The 18947-nt window shown below is 44.4% G+C and overlaps 1 protein-coding gene and 1 long non-coding RNA gene across 4 annotated transcripts in view; both read right to left on the bottom strand.

The window, feature by feature from the left end:
• Positions 1 to 430, bottom strand: part of NUFIP2 (nuclear FMR1 interacting protein 2) — a 36251-nt gene extending 35821 nt beyond the window's left edge. For all 3 annotated transcript variants that reach the window (XM_041482644.1, XM_041482642.1, XM_041482643.1), the window contains exon 1: positions 193 to 430. In XM_041482644.1, coding sequence (XP_041338578.1) covers positions 193 to 376 — 184 coding nt within the window. In that variant the 5' untranslated portion in view covers positions 377 to 430. The remainder of the gene's footprint in view (positions 1 to 192) is intronic.
• A 1576-nt stretch (positions 431 to 2006) lies between these two features.
• LOC121361832 lies at positions 2007 to 13919 on the bottom strand. The gene is made up of 4 exons (XR_005956400.1): positions 13711 to 13919; positions 13459 to 13622; positions 12535 to 13045; positions 2007 to 5002 (listed from the first exon to the last, which is right to left on the bottom strand). It is a non-coding gene; the product is annotated as an uncharacterized LOC121361832 (long non-coding RNA).
• Positions 13920 to 18947: the final 5028 nt, after the last annotated feature.

Genomic DNA, 18947 nt, shown 5'->3' with positions numbered 1-18947 from the left:
GCGGGCGGCGGTGCCGGCGGGCCCGCGGCTCCCGCAGCCCCAACATGGCGGACAGGAAGCGGCCCCAGCGCGGCGGAGAAGCTTCGAGCCGGGCCGGGGGAGGCGGCGGCGGAGGAGGAGGAGGAGGAAGAGAGGGGGGCCCCGCCGCCGCCCCGCGAAGGTCACGGGCCCCGTCCCGCTGCCCGCTCCAACCTGGTCTCCGCTTCGGCGCCTCCGTGTGCTGCGGGCCGCCGTGCTTGTGCTCGTGGCGGAGCGGCGGCTTAGGCTGGGCTCGGCCGTCGGGCGGCGGCAGGTAGGCGCTCTGCGGGTGGTGGTGGTGGTGCCCGTAGTAGTAATAGTGGTGGTGGTGATGGTGGTGGTGGGGCTGCTCCTCCATGGGGGGCGGCTGGCGGGGCCGGGCCGGGCTGGGCGCTCGCTGCTGGGCCGTGCGGCTCCGGCGCGGGGACGCGGCTGGCGCGGGGGAGGCGGCGGACTGGCAGCGCCCGCCCTGCAATCAGCGAGCGGCGCCGCCGNNNCCCCCGCCCCGCCCCGCCGCACCGCGGCCGGGGGAGAGCCGGCCCGGCCAGCGCGGACCCGCCCGGCCGCCCCCTCCCCGGGCCAGCGGCAGGTGAGGCTGCCAGGGACGGGCGCGCTTCGCCCCCTCCCCGTGCTAGCGCGGCAGAGCCGGAATGAGCGGCCGCGGCGGAGCCGCCTCCGTCCCCGGCCCTCGCCGTTGGAGCGTTCCATAACCGGCGGGGAGCGGCGTGCGGCCCCGGGGGGGTTTCACCGCAGGGTCACCGGGAGGAGGGCTGCCCGGGATGCCGCAAAGCCGCGTTTTGCCGTCATGAAGCGGGTGAACCGCGCCCCGGGGCAGGCGGAGAGGGTTGGAACAGCCCCAGCGGAGGGGATGTGGGCAGGGATGTGAACGCGGTGAGCGGCCGGGCTCCCAGCAGCAGCAGCAGCGCCCCGAATCGCTGCCGGGCCGAGCTGCAGCGCTCCCGCGGCAGCCGGAGCTCACCCGGCTCCAGGGCTCCACCCGCCGCTCCCCGCACGGACCCGCCAGCGGGCGTGCTCAGCACCCAGCCGGCCCGCGAAAGGGGGACTCAACAAATGCACCTGTCCAGCTCCGAGAGAAGCACCGGAGATTTAACTGATGCTTAACAAAAATCAAAGGTTGATGGGAAAGCCTGAGAGTATAAGGAGGAGAACTCTTGAAACTTGACAGAATCTGCAACAGATTTCATACCATTTCAATCTCTGATTATCCCCACTTGAGCGTGTTCCACCGGGGGTGGTGGCAGCTAAATGACCTGAACTCCTGCCTCTGCTCCAGCCAGCCTCCACTGCAGGAGGGCAAGACATTCAACTGCTGTTTCGGGATTCCTCCTCAAAACCAAGGCCCAATTCTCCAGACAGCACTGAGACAAGGGGTTTTGGGCTGTACGGATCAGTGAGGAACTGAGGCAGGAGTTAATTAGGAATATAGGAAAAGGGCAGAGAGAATGGGGAGACCCACGACTGACACAGGCTGGAGACAGAGGCAAAGTCCTGCTCCAAGTTATTTGCTGCTCTGGTGTGATTAATTGCCTCCAAATAGTCCCAACAGTGTGCACGGCAGCAAACAGGGAGGAAAAGTGACAAAATAAAATGTGTTCATGTAATTAAAGACTGTTACAATTAATGTGTGTAATATAAACGGGCTCCACAGACAGTCCTGAAAATAGTATGGACTTGCTTCTCAAGGCTCTTCCTTGCAGCTTAATGCTCTGTTCTATTTTTTCACTATTTTAATGAACAAAATTAATGAAGTTCATGTGTCTAGAGAAGACCTATCAGACTTTGGCACTGTACAAGGACCCTTGTCTGGAGTTACAGTTCCCAAGCTTTATTTTAAGAGAACACAGTTGAAAGTTTATGCCTCAGACAGAGCTTCCCACTTCACCCTCCTCTTTACTACACAGGAGGTAAAGCTTTTCCTTACCAGAAATACCAACTTCAACATTAATACAGAGGGTTTTTTCAAGATTTGAGGTGCCTGAAATATCACAAGTTCTCTGCCAAATCATTCCTGCAGTTTACACTTCTTTCAGCACAATGCAAAGCCATTTAGAACGTGATGAAACCATTTAAGCAAGCAATGATGAACTTTGGGCTTTACCCAAACAATAACGGTCCTGGTCCTTTCAAAGGCTGACTCATTGAGTGACCTCACAGTGCTTAGGAGACAAGTCTTAAAATGAGGAGTCGGGCTTTAATCACAGCTGACATTTTATTGGTGGCTTGGAAGAATTTATTTTTAATATAAGGAGCTGGCTTGAAGATTTAAACTTCAAAAGACTCTGAAGAAAGCAAACAATTATAGACAAATCGTCTCCACACACACACAGCTGAAGTCTGAATACAGAGGAAGGTGGGCTGTCTCTTTGTGAAAGACAAATCAACTATGTCACTGCTATAATTAGTATTATATTATCTAAAGCTTGCAAAAGAGAGAAAAAAAAATCCAAAATAACACAGCCTGGGCTTCATGAAGCATGGGCATCCCACACCCCAACATGGTGTGTCCGCACACAGTGGGCCTTCCCCACTCCCACGGATTCCACGTTGCATCCTCAGGGATGCATTTTAAAGGTAAGAGTAGTTCCAGCAGGCAGTGCTGCCCCGTGGCCACGCTGGGACACGTCCCCTCCAGAAGCAGGAGTTTCTGTTAGTGCCAGGGTTTGCCCAGTGTTGCACCAGTTATAATGTGTATTAATATTCAACAGTTCTTCAGGATGTGTTCTCTGGAAGGGGAAGCTGGAGATTTCCGTGTCTGCTCATCTGCAGCAGTTTTCCTTCTTACTGCTCTTTGGCAAGCCAGCAAAGAGGCAATTTTCCTTGGAATTCCACACCCAGTGCCAAGTATTCCCACATCCAGGCACAAAGCTGGGCACAGCCAATATAATTTCTAACTCAGTAATTTATTCAAAGCTCTGTTTTATGAAGCTTTGAAGTGGATGGCTTTGCAGAGAACCTGCCCTTTAAAGCTGCAAAATTAAGGCAGCATGGAATGAATCAACTGCTACAGGAATAATGAGAAAGTTTTCCTGGAGAGTCTGACCCGGGATGAGTTTTGTGTTCATATTAAAATGCAGTTAAACTGAGAAGCTATTGAAGTTATTTTTTCAAGAACAAATTATTTCCTTTCAAAGGCAATCCTCTTTAAAACACTACATTTAGTTTCCATTAATTGTTTTCAGGTAAAATAAAAGTGAAATTATAAAATTAATCCATGAAAAAAATAAAATGCTTCCATTGTGATATTTCATGTGTCTGTCTCCTGTTTAAAACTCAAAACCGGGAAACACCAAAATTACCATATTTATAGATATTGGGAAGGGCTCTTACACAAAATATGTGTGGCATTTATTTACATTTTTTTGCCACAGTGTTTTCATTTATAGCAGAGGTTCGGACTTGAGAAATTCTCCATATTCCAACACTTAACAAAGCACTCCAGCAGACCTTTAGTTCCAAATGGGATTATAACCACACTGTTCAAAACCTTGCCACGTTTGGCTGCTGGCATCTAATGTGTTTCAGTACAAGGCAGTTGGGATTTACCAGTTGATATTCAGGTGTTGGAATCTCAGAATTAGTTCTCAGAAGCAGTTTAGTCAAGATGGATGACAGGGTATGAGTGCTGCTCACAGCCTGACCACAGCTATTCTCATGCAGCTGCTGCAGTTACATTCAGGTAAGGAGGAGCTTCTCCTTGACTCCATTTTTGTACTCTGCTGTGTACATTATTTATAGGTACAAAGCTGGTCTCTTTAAAGACTTCCCTCTCTAGAGGCAGCTGCATAGTAGGCATTGGGTTAGAGGTCTTAAAAAGCAGCAAAACCAAAAAAAAATTTAAAAAGTATTTAACCCCCTAGCTGAATCATAATAATTGTAAAAAATTCATGTTTTACCCATCTTTCCATCCCTAGCAATTTAAGCATTTCCACCTCAGCACATGCTAAATTATGATTTTTTCTTCTGAGAGCTTAGTTTCCAAATGTCATAAGCACACTATGCTAATCCTTCATTCACTCTCCAGAAAATTAAGGCAGTCCAGCACCAAAAATAACCACAGGGTATAGTTTTGTGAGGCAGCAAAACTGACGTAATGGCTGCTCCCAAAAGGGAAGGTCATCTCTCTCTGCCCTGCCCTCACAGCAACGCTTCTGCTTCTCAGAGCCCATTTGAGAAATTAAACTAAAAAATAATTCTTCAGATGGAAAAGTGCACATTTTTATTCTGGTTAAGCTTCCTAAACTGTTTCACAGAGGAGCCAGACAAATATTAACACCCTGAAGAATGGGCTGGCACTACAGCAGCTCAGGAGTTGCCTTCCACAGCCAGGCTGGCTGCAGGGATGAGCTTCTGGGAATTGGGCAGTGGGGACACAGCTGGGGTTGCAGCCACTTAAGCCATCTAATTTTATTTTGCTCATATTTGTGAGTCAATCCCCTTGAGTGGCCAAAGAAGGATGGCGTGACCATCCTTCAAAGCGTTTTGTGCAAACTCTAACAGAATGGCTGTCACCAGTGGGACTTCTGGTGGGTACATCCATTGTTTAACAGGACTCAATCTGAGGATCATCCCTGTTGGAAAAACACTGAAGTGTTCACACAGGCATGAATAACATCTGCTGCCCATATCTGCATGCAAAATTGTTTACTAGAGTGCAATTGTATAAACTGGAGGCAGCTTCTTGGACACCTACAAGAAGCAGAACGGGAAGCAGGCTAGCAGGTTGGCCTCAGCCACAACTCTCATCATTACTTCTCTGGGACTTCAAAGAATCCTGGCTTTCAGACAATTCTGGATCTCCTCCTGCTTCCTAGGATCATCACAGGGACCACAGAGAAATCCAGACAAACACCTACCAAGGTGCTCTTGCACAAACTCCCCTGCTGTTAGAACCTGAGGCACAGGCAGCCCAGCCTGACTTACACAGGGAATTGTATCAGTCACTGCTTGCAGTGGACTTTGACCTCTGGAAGACAAATGAAAAAAAAAGCTCAATCCACAAATCCCAAGTACTTTTTATCTTGTTATACAACACAACAGTCACAAGGCTGCTAGTCACATTTCATTCTCATTTCATTTGGATACCAAGCAGTTATTTTGAAACATGAAATTAAAAAAAAAAAAAATTATTAGTTTTTAAATGTGGGTTGGGTATGTCTGCATTTGGCACATGGGGACTCCTCTGCTTGTGTTTGCAGTCAGGATCTCCAACTTAACAATGCCCAGCACTGACAGAACACCAGATCTGGAGGGGTTATTGTTTGAGTTATTACTGTGACTTCATTATGTGACACAGGGCAATGATGGTTGACTACAAGATTAGGGATTTGGAAGAGCCCTTGTCTGAAGGAAATTTAAGAAGACTTGGGACCATTCACCTTGGAGGGAGTGAAGGTATTGCAGAATGCATAGCTTAGAGATAGCAGTTGGAGAACTTTTGTTCACCTTATCTCAAAACATAGGAATGCAGGAACATGAAGGGGAAAAAAAAGGTAAATGAAAAGATAAGCAACCACCTTTTAATGTTTTGCATAAAATATATATCAGGATTCACTGATAAGCTATATTGTGAAGAGCAAAGTATTATTAGTTTTCTCAATGGATGGGCATAATTCAGCTAAAAGTAAATATTTGACATCAAAAATAGAGATTTTGTTAGAATTACTATTCTTTGGAGCACAAGTGAGCTTATACCTCTTGGGATTTAAGAGGCTATTTCTGCCAGATATCCAAGGCCTGGGGAGCTCAAATAGAAGCAGGGTGAAGAACTGACTTTTGAAAACCCATCTCCTCTGAAGAACTCATGGACTGAATACAAACGAGACAGCTGATGGCTCTAGCTGGGGAGGAAAACAGACTGACTGGCAGGGCAAGCAATGGGCACTGAGCAGCAGATGCCTGCTAACATCCAGATTCCACAGAGGAGTTCCTGCATCCTCAACTTACTGGATCTGTGTTCTATTTTACACAATTCAGGTATTTTTGTTACTAAGTGAGGACACTGCAGGAGTCAAAGGCTAACCCTTGCCTGTATTTAGCCCTACTTCCTTATCTTGGAATCTGGTCCACAGTGCCACTCTCGTTCTCCCACACAGTTTCTGTACCTCACTGCTTACCTACTCATGAGGACTGAATTCCAGGACAAAGGCTGTTGTTCACAGCAAAGGGTTTATGGAACAGCTATTCTGGCAGAGCTCCCCAGGTAGAGATACAGTTCATATAGGCAAAAGAACTCACTAAATCATCTCCTTAAAAGGCAAGCTACACCATCAGAATAAATAATCTCCACATCTTTGTTTTTTGCATGCCATTACTGCTGCAGGGTTAAGTCTGGGATTTTTACATTCCAACCTGCATAACTATTCTGGCAAAACTAGTAGTTCCTTGACCAGGAAAGGCCAAATGCACCAGGAAACAAAATAAAACAACAACCAAGAAACAAACAAAACACACCAATAAAAAAAGATATTGCCTTATTTTCTTAATTGTATGTTTTTGTAGGTATTGAAAAGAAGAATGAAGAAATGAGCCACAAGCACTGGCTCTGTTAACAACGGGAAGGGGAACTGTGTCCAAAAGTCACCTCTGGGGGGGAGAAAAGCAGTGGAATAGCACTGCACAGCAACCCTTACAAAAGGGCTTACTTAATACATGTATGAAATGAAAATATGATGTCCTAATGATGCTATAGTGGAACCCAAGTAAAATCTAATGACATATAACTGAACCAGAATTCTAGACGTAAGACCCCCCCCACTACTAATTCATTCAAGTCCAATTAATAATATTCACTCTTCATTATCATCTTTTCACTGCAATAGACCTCATGTCAGCCCCAGGAAAGGATATGAGTCAATTCTTAACTAAATGCCTCTGATTCACTAAGGAACCAACACATATAAAATCACTTAAGATTAAAAAATGCTAAGGTTTGCCTCACTGATAATTTATCTAATGGCTGCTAAGATTGGGTTAATGGGAGAAAGATGAGAGAGAACAGTACTACATCGCTATGGAAACTAGAATTTTCAAAATAAACACCTTTGCAGAACTGAGGTTGCAGATCTAAAATATCTTGGTTTTGATGTCAACTCCCTTTACCATGAGATCCAGCCAGGCTGACCAGTCAGGCATAGGGAAAAAGCTTGCATGTGGTGACAAAAGATATCCCATGGCTGATGTTCCTTATTCCAGTGTAGGTATGGGCTCTGAATGAAAACTTCAGTGGTTGATGTTACCTGTACACTTCTGGGGGTCTTTCTGCCCCACAGCCTGTCTGGCCAGGCCAATGCAAAATGAATCCATACCACTTCAGATGGGAAGTGTTACCTTTATCCCACTATACTGATAATCCTAAGTATTTGCAATATATATATATAAAAAGTGAACTATGACAACACAATGTTTACAGCTTTGTGAAGTTCAATTCCCTTACTCACACTAGGAAACTCCTTACCCTGGAAATGGCTCCACTGCAGTTACTGTTTAGGGTATCCAGTCCCTTGCTTCCTGTTAGTCACAAATGGAAAATACAGTTGGTAACTTCTCCACTTGTGCCTGGGCAAAGGGTTTCTCATTTTAGACACAAACATACCTCCACACCCCACCTACCTTATACCATCTCACTGATTGCTGCTGTAAACAAGTCAAGGCTCTAGAAATGCTGACTCACAGTGCTAAGATTATGGAAAATATTTAGAGCTGTAAAGAAGCAAAGCCCAGCATGTTTCCTGCCCTTCCTCCTTATCTGCAAGCCCCTTGCCATGACAGGCTGTAATGAAGGACCTTGTTTCCTGAGAGGAGGCAAAGAGTAGGTACTTGCTTCCTAAACATAGCCCAGATTCCTTTGAATTCCCAGTTCTTAGCCAGTAACTGCAGGCAGGGGAAGACAACCCCCAGTGCATACAACCACAGGGCTAGAGATGTTGAGAGATTAATGGCTCCTGGGTAGACTTTCTTGCCCAATGCAGCATTGCTCACTTCAGTGCACTTCCTGGGACAGAGTCAAGTTCCTTTAAAATGCCTCAGTATCTGCTACAGAAGGCTGTTCCTTACCTATGGACTTTACTGAACCGGATTTATTACCGATTCCTGCCTTCAGCACAGCTGAGTCAGAGCAGACAGGCAAATCACTGTTTGCTTTGGGAGGGTTGGTATTGATCAGGACACGGGCAAGCAGCATGGGGTGCAAATTCTGCTTCCCTGTGGGCATGCCAGCACAGGCAGGGAGAGGGACAGGGACCGGTGTTCACACTGAGCCAGGGGCCGTGGACAGAGGTGGGGACAGTGGAGAGATTGGGGCTATCTCGACAGGAGCCAGTCTGGGTGCATTCTGCCTGTGTTAGCACACTGCTGCGCCCAAACTAATCGCCTCTGGATCTTATCCAAAGGACAAGCTGAGTGCCTACCACACCAACAGCCTGTTTTCCCCCCTGGGAAATGACCTGTTGCAAAAGGCAGGGCATTTAAGGAATCAACAAAGTTTTATACCTGCACAATTCATGGGGAAAATAACTTCAGAAAGCCTAAGGAGCACGGAGCCTTAATGACCAGCTGGGGATGGGCAGGTTGCAGTGCTGCTGCCTCCTCCTCCTCCTCCCATTACCTACGCAGCTCATTTGCAAAGAAACAGAGACTGATGAGATACATTTACAAGCTGGGCAGGGCAGACCAAGGAACAGCTCTCACTGAAGGGAAGGAGCAGGCTGTGGTGAGAAATTGCAGTGCTCAGAAATGACTGTACTAACTGGTCATGATGATGGTATTGAGTCGATTTGGCCTATAACCTGGTCTAACTGCAGTCTACAATTAATGTGGCCTGTAGCATCTAAATGCACTAGAAGCACACAAGTAGGGTTGCAGAGCTCCCTTTTCTATTGGCAGCGGACTTCCAGCTGCACATCAAATGAAATACTTGCAAGCTGATCATGCGCATAATTCTCTCTATACTTGTCAATATGGAGATGTATTTGGCTGAAGTCTCCCTCTTGTGAGGCAACAGGAGCCATTTTAAATAGGTAGGGACAGAGGCTGGTCTTATAAGACCCACACTAGTTTAAGAGAACAGTAACTATAATGCTTTTGCCCTATTTATAGTGCTTACTCAAAGCAAACCTGAGGTCTTATCAGTCCTTCTGATAGTGACAGTGAAGGTGGCTCAGTGTGAAGATGGCCCTGTATGAAGAATAGATTGGGTCATAAATGCAGAACAGCTGCTTAAGCAGAACACAAGGAAAAGAAGCAATGATGTTGCTGGGCAGAGAAAAGCATTGCAAGAGCACACACATAGCCTCCTTCCTCCAAAGGCACATGCGCACTGCTATCAGTCACATTTCTCAAGCTTCCTGGTAGCAGCATCAGCAAGTGCATTCTGTCACATCTGACTGGCTACAGGACTCTGTCCTCATCTGACAGTAATGACCTGCCCTCGATTTTTCACATTTTTGTTGTCTCCTTCCCTTCTTTCAGCACTATGAAAGCACCAGGCATGAAACCTGCAGCACAAAGGAAATTCTCAGTAGCACAGCCTGCTGCAGTACACTTACCTCAGCAGCACAGGAGCTGCAGGCATGGCAAACCTCACATAACCTACATTAGATTCCCATAACGTTCCAAATCAGGCACTTACAGACTTGGCTGACAATCATCTCCATGGCCAGACTTAGTATACACAACAGAGACTAAAACTCTGAGGATCATGGTGTGCAGCTTTGCTCCTTTGGTAAAATGTAATGCTCTACAAAAACAGACAGTTTGACCCCATAAAAACAGCCTATTTTTGGCCCAAGAACAAATACTGAAATCCCCCTAGAACTAAGGGTCATCCAGATTTCTCCACATGCAAATTGCACTGTAAAAGATCAGCTCTCTGGTTGAATGGCCACAGCAAAACACACTTGACATTGCCATGGCCTAGCCTCTGATCTGCCGCTGGCCAGAGGTGATGTCATGGGCTGTGTTCACTGTCTGGAAATGAGGAGCAAGAAATGCTGCATTGGCTGGCCAGCCCATCCAGTGACACATCCTGACATGGGCCACAAGGAGACAGGAACAGACTGATAACTCTCAAACATCATGGAAACAAAACCCCAGGGAGAAGTTGGGTATGAGCACACTAACTTGGCCAGCAGCAGTGGGTCCACCCACGCTTTTGACACTTTAGCCCATCTCTCCCAGTCCTTTCCCATCCCTTATCACCTCTCTTTCCTCAAGGCTTTTCAGCTAAACTGCTGCTGTCCCCACTTTGTTTATCCAGTTCTACCTGCACTGAACAGGAGCAAGAGTGCTCTCCCTCTGATGTCACTACCACCTTTGAGAAAAAAGCTGACCTGCAAGCTATTTTTAGCCACATTGTAAAGTTGTGGAGCTATTTTGGTCACATCTCTGTATGAAAGCTGCAGGACGCTGACAGGCTCAATGATTGCCTAGGGCAACAGGGGCTTTAACTGGGAACAGGCACAGCTTGCAACTTTGCATTAAAGCTTCTGTGCCCTTCCCATGCCATAGGAGTCTTTAGACCAAGATTTGACTTCCATTCCTTTTAGGAAAGGGTAACACACCTCCCTGAATTCTGCTGGATACCACAGGCTCTGCAAGACCTTTGCAGTGATGGCCTACAGCTTGCACTATCTCCAGTTCTGCAGAAGGTACTATTTATTCTGTGGGCTCCCTCAGTCCCATTTGCCTCTTTCTCTAGGAGGAGGCAGGTGCAATTATGAGTTCACAAAAACACTGGACAAGATTTTATCAATCTTCCTTTGAATCAGACCTCTGTAAAAGATCAATAAACATTAGACTAGTGCCTGCTGAGAAGTTGGGGGCACATAACTGTGTAGGTAAGAGGAAGAACAGAAAGGAATCATTTGCATAGCAACATGTTGTTCTGAATACAGAGTAATGCCTGGGAGCTCTGGGGTACGTCCAGGGCATCGGGCAGAAGGTGCCTGGTCTAGACAGTTGTTTTCTCTGGAGTGCCCAAGGATTGGCTGCCAAGTTTGTTGGGCTCTACAGCAAGTGCAAAGCACAGGAAAGTAAAAGTCAAAGGAACTGGATTTAATAGAATTAAGCCCAGAGATACAAAAGGAATCTTGAAGGATATGAGATATGAGGTAAATGAGAGAAGAGGAAAAAAAACCCAAACAAACTGGTGTGTTTAGGACAGGGAGAGATGAGTCAGATCTATAAAGAAGGAACAAGAGAGTAACTATATGAAAGTTTATGAACAGCTGTCATCCAACCCTCCCCAGAAAACGTGCCTTAGGACTACTGCTGTCTGCAGCTACAGTTCATGTTTTCCCAAGACACCTCAGTGGTGTTAATAATTCCACCTTCCTCATTTGGAACAAGACCCTGATGCAGCAAGAAGAAAAACAATTTACCAAGTTAATTTCAAAGTGTCTCTCCTGTATTTTTCCCCCCCAACTTTCTTCTAAAGGTGGTGTGTTAACAGTTCTTACACTAAAACCTGCATCCTGCTTCTAAGGTGAGCCACTCCTTACTTCTCTGATGCAACTTGCACCTGCTTTCATGAGTCAGCACAAGCCACATATCTCTTCCATAGCCGGATCAGTGCCTGCTAACAGGATGAACTGTCCCAGGCAAACACTGGTGACCTGTTGCAAACAGATTTGATATGCAGACCATCGCTGTATTTCACTGGGTATTTCAGCAGAATGAGCTGGTTTAACTCATTTGGTCCCACACAAGCACTAATCTGTGTTATACACTTTGCAGTCTTCATGCCAGGAAAATCAGCTGACCATTAACTAATAGCTTATGACATGTAAATTAGAACTAGCTTAATAAGAATTTAACTTTTTAGTCAATAGGTGGAAATGGCATGGACAGAATAGTATTGTTTAATATACTGTTATTTTAGCAGGACAGAATGGAACTGTCACAGTTCACATCAGACACAGAGATGTGTCCAGCAGCAATATGTCAAGACCTGTTGGATCAAAAAGGTCAATGAAGTGTTTTGTGCTTCAGCTTCTCCCAGAGCTATGCACAAGACTAGCAGCAAGCATTATATACACAGTGAAAATGTTTTGGTCAGATGAAATAACATAGCAACATGTTGCATAATTCCCCTGTTGAGCTTAAGCAGCCTTTCTTTGGGACACTGCACAAGTAGGATAACAAACACAGCACAAAAGTGTCTGACACAACAGATAATCTATCAGCTCCTGCATGGTGGACCCATGCTCCTGGTAGCAGAATTTTGCTAGTGTAGGGAGTAACTACTTCACCTTTCAGCATCTCTCTAGCTTCTTAGTTTTCATCCATTATCACACAATCTTATTGTGAAATAGCATTACTGGTATCATCACTTGTCTCAACTGATTATTTAATGGAGATATCCTATCACCATCTCCACAATGCACATATTTTTATAGTAAATATGAAGAAACTGAATTTTTTTTTTAAATATTCCTACACCTGTTCTATCTTCCGGTGTGGAAACACCAGGCATACAGTAACAAATCACATGCAGCTCACCCCATAGACGTAGACAGGGGTTGTCCACCAATTGTGTGGATCCCGGCAAGTGCACACACCACGCTGGAGCTGACGACTGCAGTTGTTCCCAATCTCCTCTAGGGAGTGCAGTCGGAAAGGAAGAGACGGAACTGCAGTGCACATGCCAGCTGGGAATCGGTGACTCAGGATATTCAGTCACAAATGGTGTCTGTCCATTTCCAGCTGAAGGCAGGGAGGAGCAATGAGGTTTGAGCTTGACCTAAGAGCAGAATTCTACTAGAACCCCAGGTATGCTTTACTGTGTAAGAGGAAGGTCTGTCAAGATACTAAAAATCAATATATAAATCAAGCAATAGGACTTCAAATACAAGATCAATCATTTAAGCAAACATCCCCACAGCTGCATGCAGCATGGACAACACTTTTATGGGGCTTCCATTTCTTATGCCCTAGAACATCATGGTGTACATCCATCAGATCGTCCAGTAAAGGTATGCCTAGTCTCCAAACATCATCCAGGCCTTGGTCTCTGCACAAAGAACATCAGACATTATTTTTTAGAACTAGATCTATTTTGTGTGCACAATGCACAGTGCTTAGTACTAGAAACTGGTCAGACCAATCAACTTATTTCCCCATGGATTTACCAAACAGCTAAGGAGATATAGCACCTGTCTGATCTCTGTGCTAAAGAATCATGGATAAAAAGGCCTAAGGTCGCCTATTTTTTCCTTACAAATTATATGCATGCATTGATTCTGTGACCTGCTACACCTTCTTTAAAGAAGGACCAGAATGTAACATATCTCAGGATTTTTGCCCTCTTCCCCTATCCCACAATAATAACAATCCATGTTCCCAGACTCAAGATAAAAAACTGTTAAGAAATACAGAAGTCATACTACCATCTACCTAAGGCAAAGGGTAAGAGAACAAACTCACCAGATAAGAGTCTGGATAGGAAAAGCAGATCTGCAGTAGGGACGTACATACATTCAGACAGATGCCAGAGTTGATCCCAAGCACAGCAGAGGATGCAGTGACTTCTGCAAAGTTACTGACACTCTGTGACAAAGCAGGTGTGTGGAACCAGAGAGGAGCTGCAGCTTTGAGAAACCAAGAGACAGTAACTGTTGCTGCTTATGGACAAAGCTTCCAGGCTGGCACAGACAACTCTGCCCATACAGAAATAACCTACAGCAAAACAGGAGCAGACATTCACGTGTCCTAAGGACAGCAACCAGACCAACAGCCAGGGATTTCACTTTCAGTTTGAGTACCAGCAGATATCTGTGTACCAGAAGCCCCATTACTGACATAGGAAAAAAAATAAAGAAAAGTCTGTAGATGCTGTGATAAATAAAAAGGAACCATCAGCTTTCTTGTCCTTGCAAATAACAGAGCATCTCCTCCCTGACATCCCATTCACTCTTAAATTTTGCCACCAGCATTGATTTCTGTTACTGTGTTGGATAGTACAGGTGGTTTTTTTAATAAAAGCAGGGAAAGGCAGGCTTAGCACCAAGAGATCCTCAGAAATCTTTAAGAGTATTCCTGGTGAGGGCATAATTGATTTCCAGGGAGATGTTTATGATGTATGCATTATCACAATCTCAGAACTTCATTCCCCACCTATTTAGGATTCCCACAGTGGATTACAACCTGCCTTCACATAAGAGATGTTGAAGCTTTCAATGAGGTCACGCCAGACTCTGACAAGCACTGATGGGTGAGTCATGCTGCAGTAGCCAGAGATACTAGCAACACATTTGTTAATCTGTATGCAGTCTAACTCTTTTTTTGGTCCGGAATCTTATTCAAGGGTGAAATACAATGTCTCAGAGATAGGTGACTGCAGAATTGCTGAAGAGGAAGGCCACAGTTTCACAACCGGTTTACAGATTTTAAGAATCAGTGCCTGGAAGCAAGTTTACAACAATGTAAAATGTTGTTTTACCTATAAAATCTATGAAACAAGAGATCAAGATCCAGACAGGGTCAACAGCAGAACTGTTCATTGCAGATCACTGGAAAAGCCACCATGCTAATATGGAATCTAGGAGTTCTCAGAAGAGTTCCCCAGCTGTTGTCCAGCACTTCCAGTCATCCTCTCCAGCACACTCTTCCAGAGGCTACATCCCTGTACCACGGTCAGCTGGCGTCAATACACATCCCTACACCAGCCAGTCTAGGACAAAGGCCAGGGCAGTCACAGCACTGTCAGGCTGGGGTCTGAGCTGAGATAGACAACACTAACCCAGCAGGGTCAGGCACAGAACCCTGACTCAGCTATGAGGGAAAACCTGTGGAGAAGGATTAGATCAGATAACAGCAACTTCTTGAACCACCACGGCAAAATTCTCCATGGAAGTTTTGGAAATGTGGCAAAAAGGACACAGAAAACCATGGAACAAGTGAGATATGGGGAATAAGTGCATGATAGCAGAAAAAAGTTTCTTCATCTTGGCTAAACTACTGGACAGCCAGGAAAAAGAAACAATAATAAAGGGAAGAGACAACGTAAATCTAAAAGAAATCCTGCAGATGGAGAACAAAGAAATTAAATGCTGCTGTATTTTCATTGCTCTGAAGCTAAAATAAGCTTCCTAAGTCAAGCAGAGAAATAATTGGTTTAGATTTCTATTCAGAAGACAGCATGAGCAGCAAGTGCCAGTGGAACAACTAACAAAAGGTATCTTCCCTCAGAAAAAGCAAGCCAGCAGATTGCATAACTAAGTTTCCTCCCAGTTTCACATTATTAGTCACCTTTCTCCCTTCTCTGCCAAAGGCCTCTTCTTACCCATCCATCTAAGGGCCAGAGCCAAGGCCTTTCCTGTGCTGTTTCTTTCCATCAGTCACTCTTCAAGATCAAGGACTTCATAATACTGGTCCTTGTACCCACTGCAGGTATTCTGAACCAATGCCAGAGTAAAACCCCCTTCAGCCCTGCTGTTGGGAAAAAATCTGAGATACTTGAACAGACTCTCCTTATACTCAGCTGTCACGGCCTAAAAAGCCAGTTAGTTCCAAAATTCTGAAAAGATTTCAAAGGAAATTTATTGCAAGGACCCATCGAAGAGCCCTCACTAGCAGAAGACATGATACCTAGAGTCCCTTGGAAACCTGTTTGACTCAGGTGGAAATGACCTACTGGCATTTATTTGTAATTGCCCAGCATGGCAGTGGTTGGGGAAGGAAAAGCTGTTGAGTCACACTGCAAGCCACTTTTCCACTTTTGTCTGGTTTCCCAGAGGGCAGAGTCAGAAGGCTGAGATTCTGTTTATGTCTCTGACATTTACTTCCCATATGACCTTGGCAAATACTTCTTGTGCCACCATTTCCCCATTTCCTAATAGCTAAAACCACTCAACTCATGGAACAATCATAAGTGCACAGCAAGGAGCATCTAATAAAAGGTAAGAGAAGAGTGAAGTATTATAACTGTTGTCATAGAATACAAAAGCAGTTACGTAATAATGTCAGTATTGCTTCATTTTTGTCCTTACAACATGAACTGTCAGAGGGACACTGCCTGACATGGTATCTTCATCCCAGTGGATGTACCCAAGCATTTACATCACTGATACAAAACCAGATTGTTGTAATCTGGAAGACTCTACCTTGTTTATTTTGACCAGCCTTTCTCTAGAACATGTTTTTCCTGTATAACCTCATAACCCATAATAATGGCCCAAACTGTACTATAGGAATGATGGCAGGTTTCATGTGCCAGTAAAATCAAAACAATTCCTCACTTGTGCATTGCACAACTAGTCACTCACTAAAACACATAAGTGCTTATCTTCTCTGCAAGGAGAAAACAGGCTGAAAGTTAGTTCCTAAATTAGTACATCATACATACAAAGAACACTTTCTAAAAATCTCAAAGGCATGAAAGAATTAAACTGGATAAATTACATTCTGCTTGTATGATAAGTTTCTAAGAAAAAGCACTGATAACTGCTGTTCATAGCTGCTATATAATTAATAACCAAATTTCTCTGCTTCAAGTTTGATGATTTCTTCTAAAACTTACAACTGTTTGCTTAAAAACAGCCAGATTCGAGCAGCATTTGGACTGAAGGCTGAGGAAGGCATGGCTGTAATTACAGCACCTGAAACTGTGCCCTAATCACACTCTTATCTTTCTTATCTACTGCAAGTATTTATAAAGCAATGATTACTGTACTAGGCCCAATCGCTGCTCTGAGTTAGTTCTGAACCAGCACCTTCATATTGCTGTAAGAAGTTTACACTGCTTGAACTGGTGTCATTCTGCTGAGACAGAAAGCCAAGCTTCTCATCACTTCAAGTCATTAAAAAAAATAAACTATGACACCTCTACAGGAGCAGGGGTGTTAACCCCAATGTCCTGGCCAAACTCCCTGCCTGAGTAATTACAATGTGCCTTGAATAAATTCTTGCCACAGCTTCCGTGAGACTTAGTATTGTTCTGTACTTCCTCTCCTACAATATCATGGAGAGCTGGTGCACACTCTTAAAGGTCCTGTCCATGTTGGAATGTCATATGGGTCTACTTCAGGGCCAGCTCTGCAGCAGCACATTGGGAGCAATATGTTGAAACCAGTTCTGCCTGTCAGCTGAACCGCTAGGCAATTTGTAATATTTATTTATTGATGTTCTGGCACCTCCTTCAGACAGAATTAACTTTGGGTATAGCTATCTGACAGATAGACTGGTGCAAATCCCAGATGCAGACATATATAAACCTGTTTAGTTCTTTTCTTAAGTGGACTAAATTTGCATCAGGAAATTAGCAAATGAAGCTGAACTAACTTTCTAGACGCTTACTATGGTCTTTTGAGAAGGCAGCAAGAACATGCCTAATGCAATGGACTAGGAAAGCTAAATGTGCTGTTTAGTTCAGCTGGCAACAATAAACATAATTTTCACACTGGCTGTTCATTCAGAATTTCAGTGAACTTTTTCCAAACAGTCTGTTCACAGACTACACTGTATATTTTTGAAGCAGTCATTGAATACATATCAAATGCAGATCTAGCATTTCAAGCAAAATACTTGATAGTTAAAGACAAAGCATTATTCACATTTTTCCACAGCCACTGTTAAGAGACTCTAAGGATTTTTACCTAGACCTCTCATTATCTTTCACGTGTGTAACACTAAGAGCTGTGGCCCAGACTCTCTGCTGGCATTTGCTGGGTTAGCTCCATGGACCTCGCTAGCCCTCATAATTCATGAGCTTTACAGGCAATTTGTCTGCAGGAAGAAGTACAAGATCAAGATTCAGAAGAACCTGATTCTTAATTCCACCTTTTGACCCCGTGGGCGGATCACTCTCTCTTACTGCTCCACTTTGTTCTCCCATCTCCAAAAGCAAATGATACCCACTAATTCGACAAAACAAGTACAAAACCAAATTAATATCAATAGGCCAAGCTGAGCAGATTCACATTAAACACCATTCTTCCAACATTTGAAAACACAAATGTTTACCTTTCAAACATGCCCTTAATTTCCCCAGAAGCGTGCCTCCCATATTATTTCAGAAGACAGAAACTGTAGTTTCAGAAAGCGGATGGTTTTATTTTTGTGTCATTACAAAAATGCCTTTTAACTTGTCAAATGATACACTACAAATATCTTTGGCAGATGAATGAAACCAAGTTTCCTGTCAAAGCTGCCAACTTCAAGGTTGAGATCATCAGATAAACCTTTAGTTTGCCTCTCCCAATACCCACAACAACATATGTTTGAAGTGATCCACGTTTGTCTCACTTTTCCTATTGGGATTTGAAAAGGCAAAGTATCAGACCACTTTGGGACAAGCTCACAAAACTCTAGATGTGGTCCACAATTGTTACAGCCAATAACATTCCTCAGGTGTCTCCCCATCCCAGATTATCTAAAGGTAAATGTAAAATTCACCTAAACCATATCCAGGATCACCTCAACACCTGCTGGATACAAAGCTTTCTGTTAGATTATGTGGAAAATAGGAAGGAAGTTTGTTTCATCCGTTTTATTTCAGCAGTAGCAGTAACACTGGATTCACAGAGTTGTATTATTTCATACTGGGGACATCTCAAAACTGAGTATTTGCAGGGTACTTTATAATAGAGCGCAGTACGCCTGCAAAGTAATTCTGAAGTCAAAAATGGAAGCCATCCCTACAAACACACCTTTGACAAACTTTGTGTCTTATGTAACTGTTTCTATTAATTTATTATCAGGATGTCAGTACAAATTGTTATTTTGATAATTCCTTGCCCCCATACTTCTGAAAGGGAAAGCAACGATAAACACAAGGGAGACTGACCTCAGTGATTTCCTCTGTTCAGACAGGAGCACAATGCGCTCAAACACCATGACAAGGAGAAGTGGACTGTTTAGAATTCCTCCAGCTGTAATCTATAGTAAAAACAAATAAACAAATACGTGACTACAAG

Source organism: Pyrgilauda ruficollis, unplaced genomic scaffold, assembly GCF_017590135.1.
Source record: "Pyrgilauda ruficollis isolate IOZ18807 unplaced genomic scaffold, ASM1759013v1 scaffold59, whole genome shotgun sequence".
NCBI lineage: Eukaryota > Metazoa > Chordata > Aves > Passeriformes > Passeridae > Pyrgilauda > Pyrgilauda ruficollis.
This window is presented reverse-complemented; position numbering and strand designations above follow the sequence as displayed.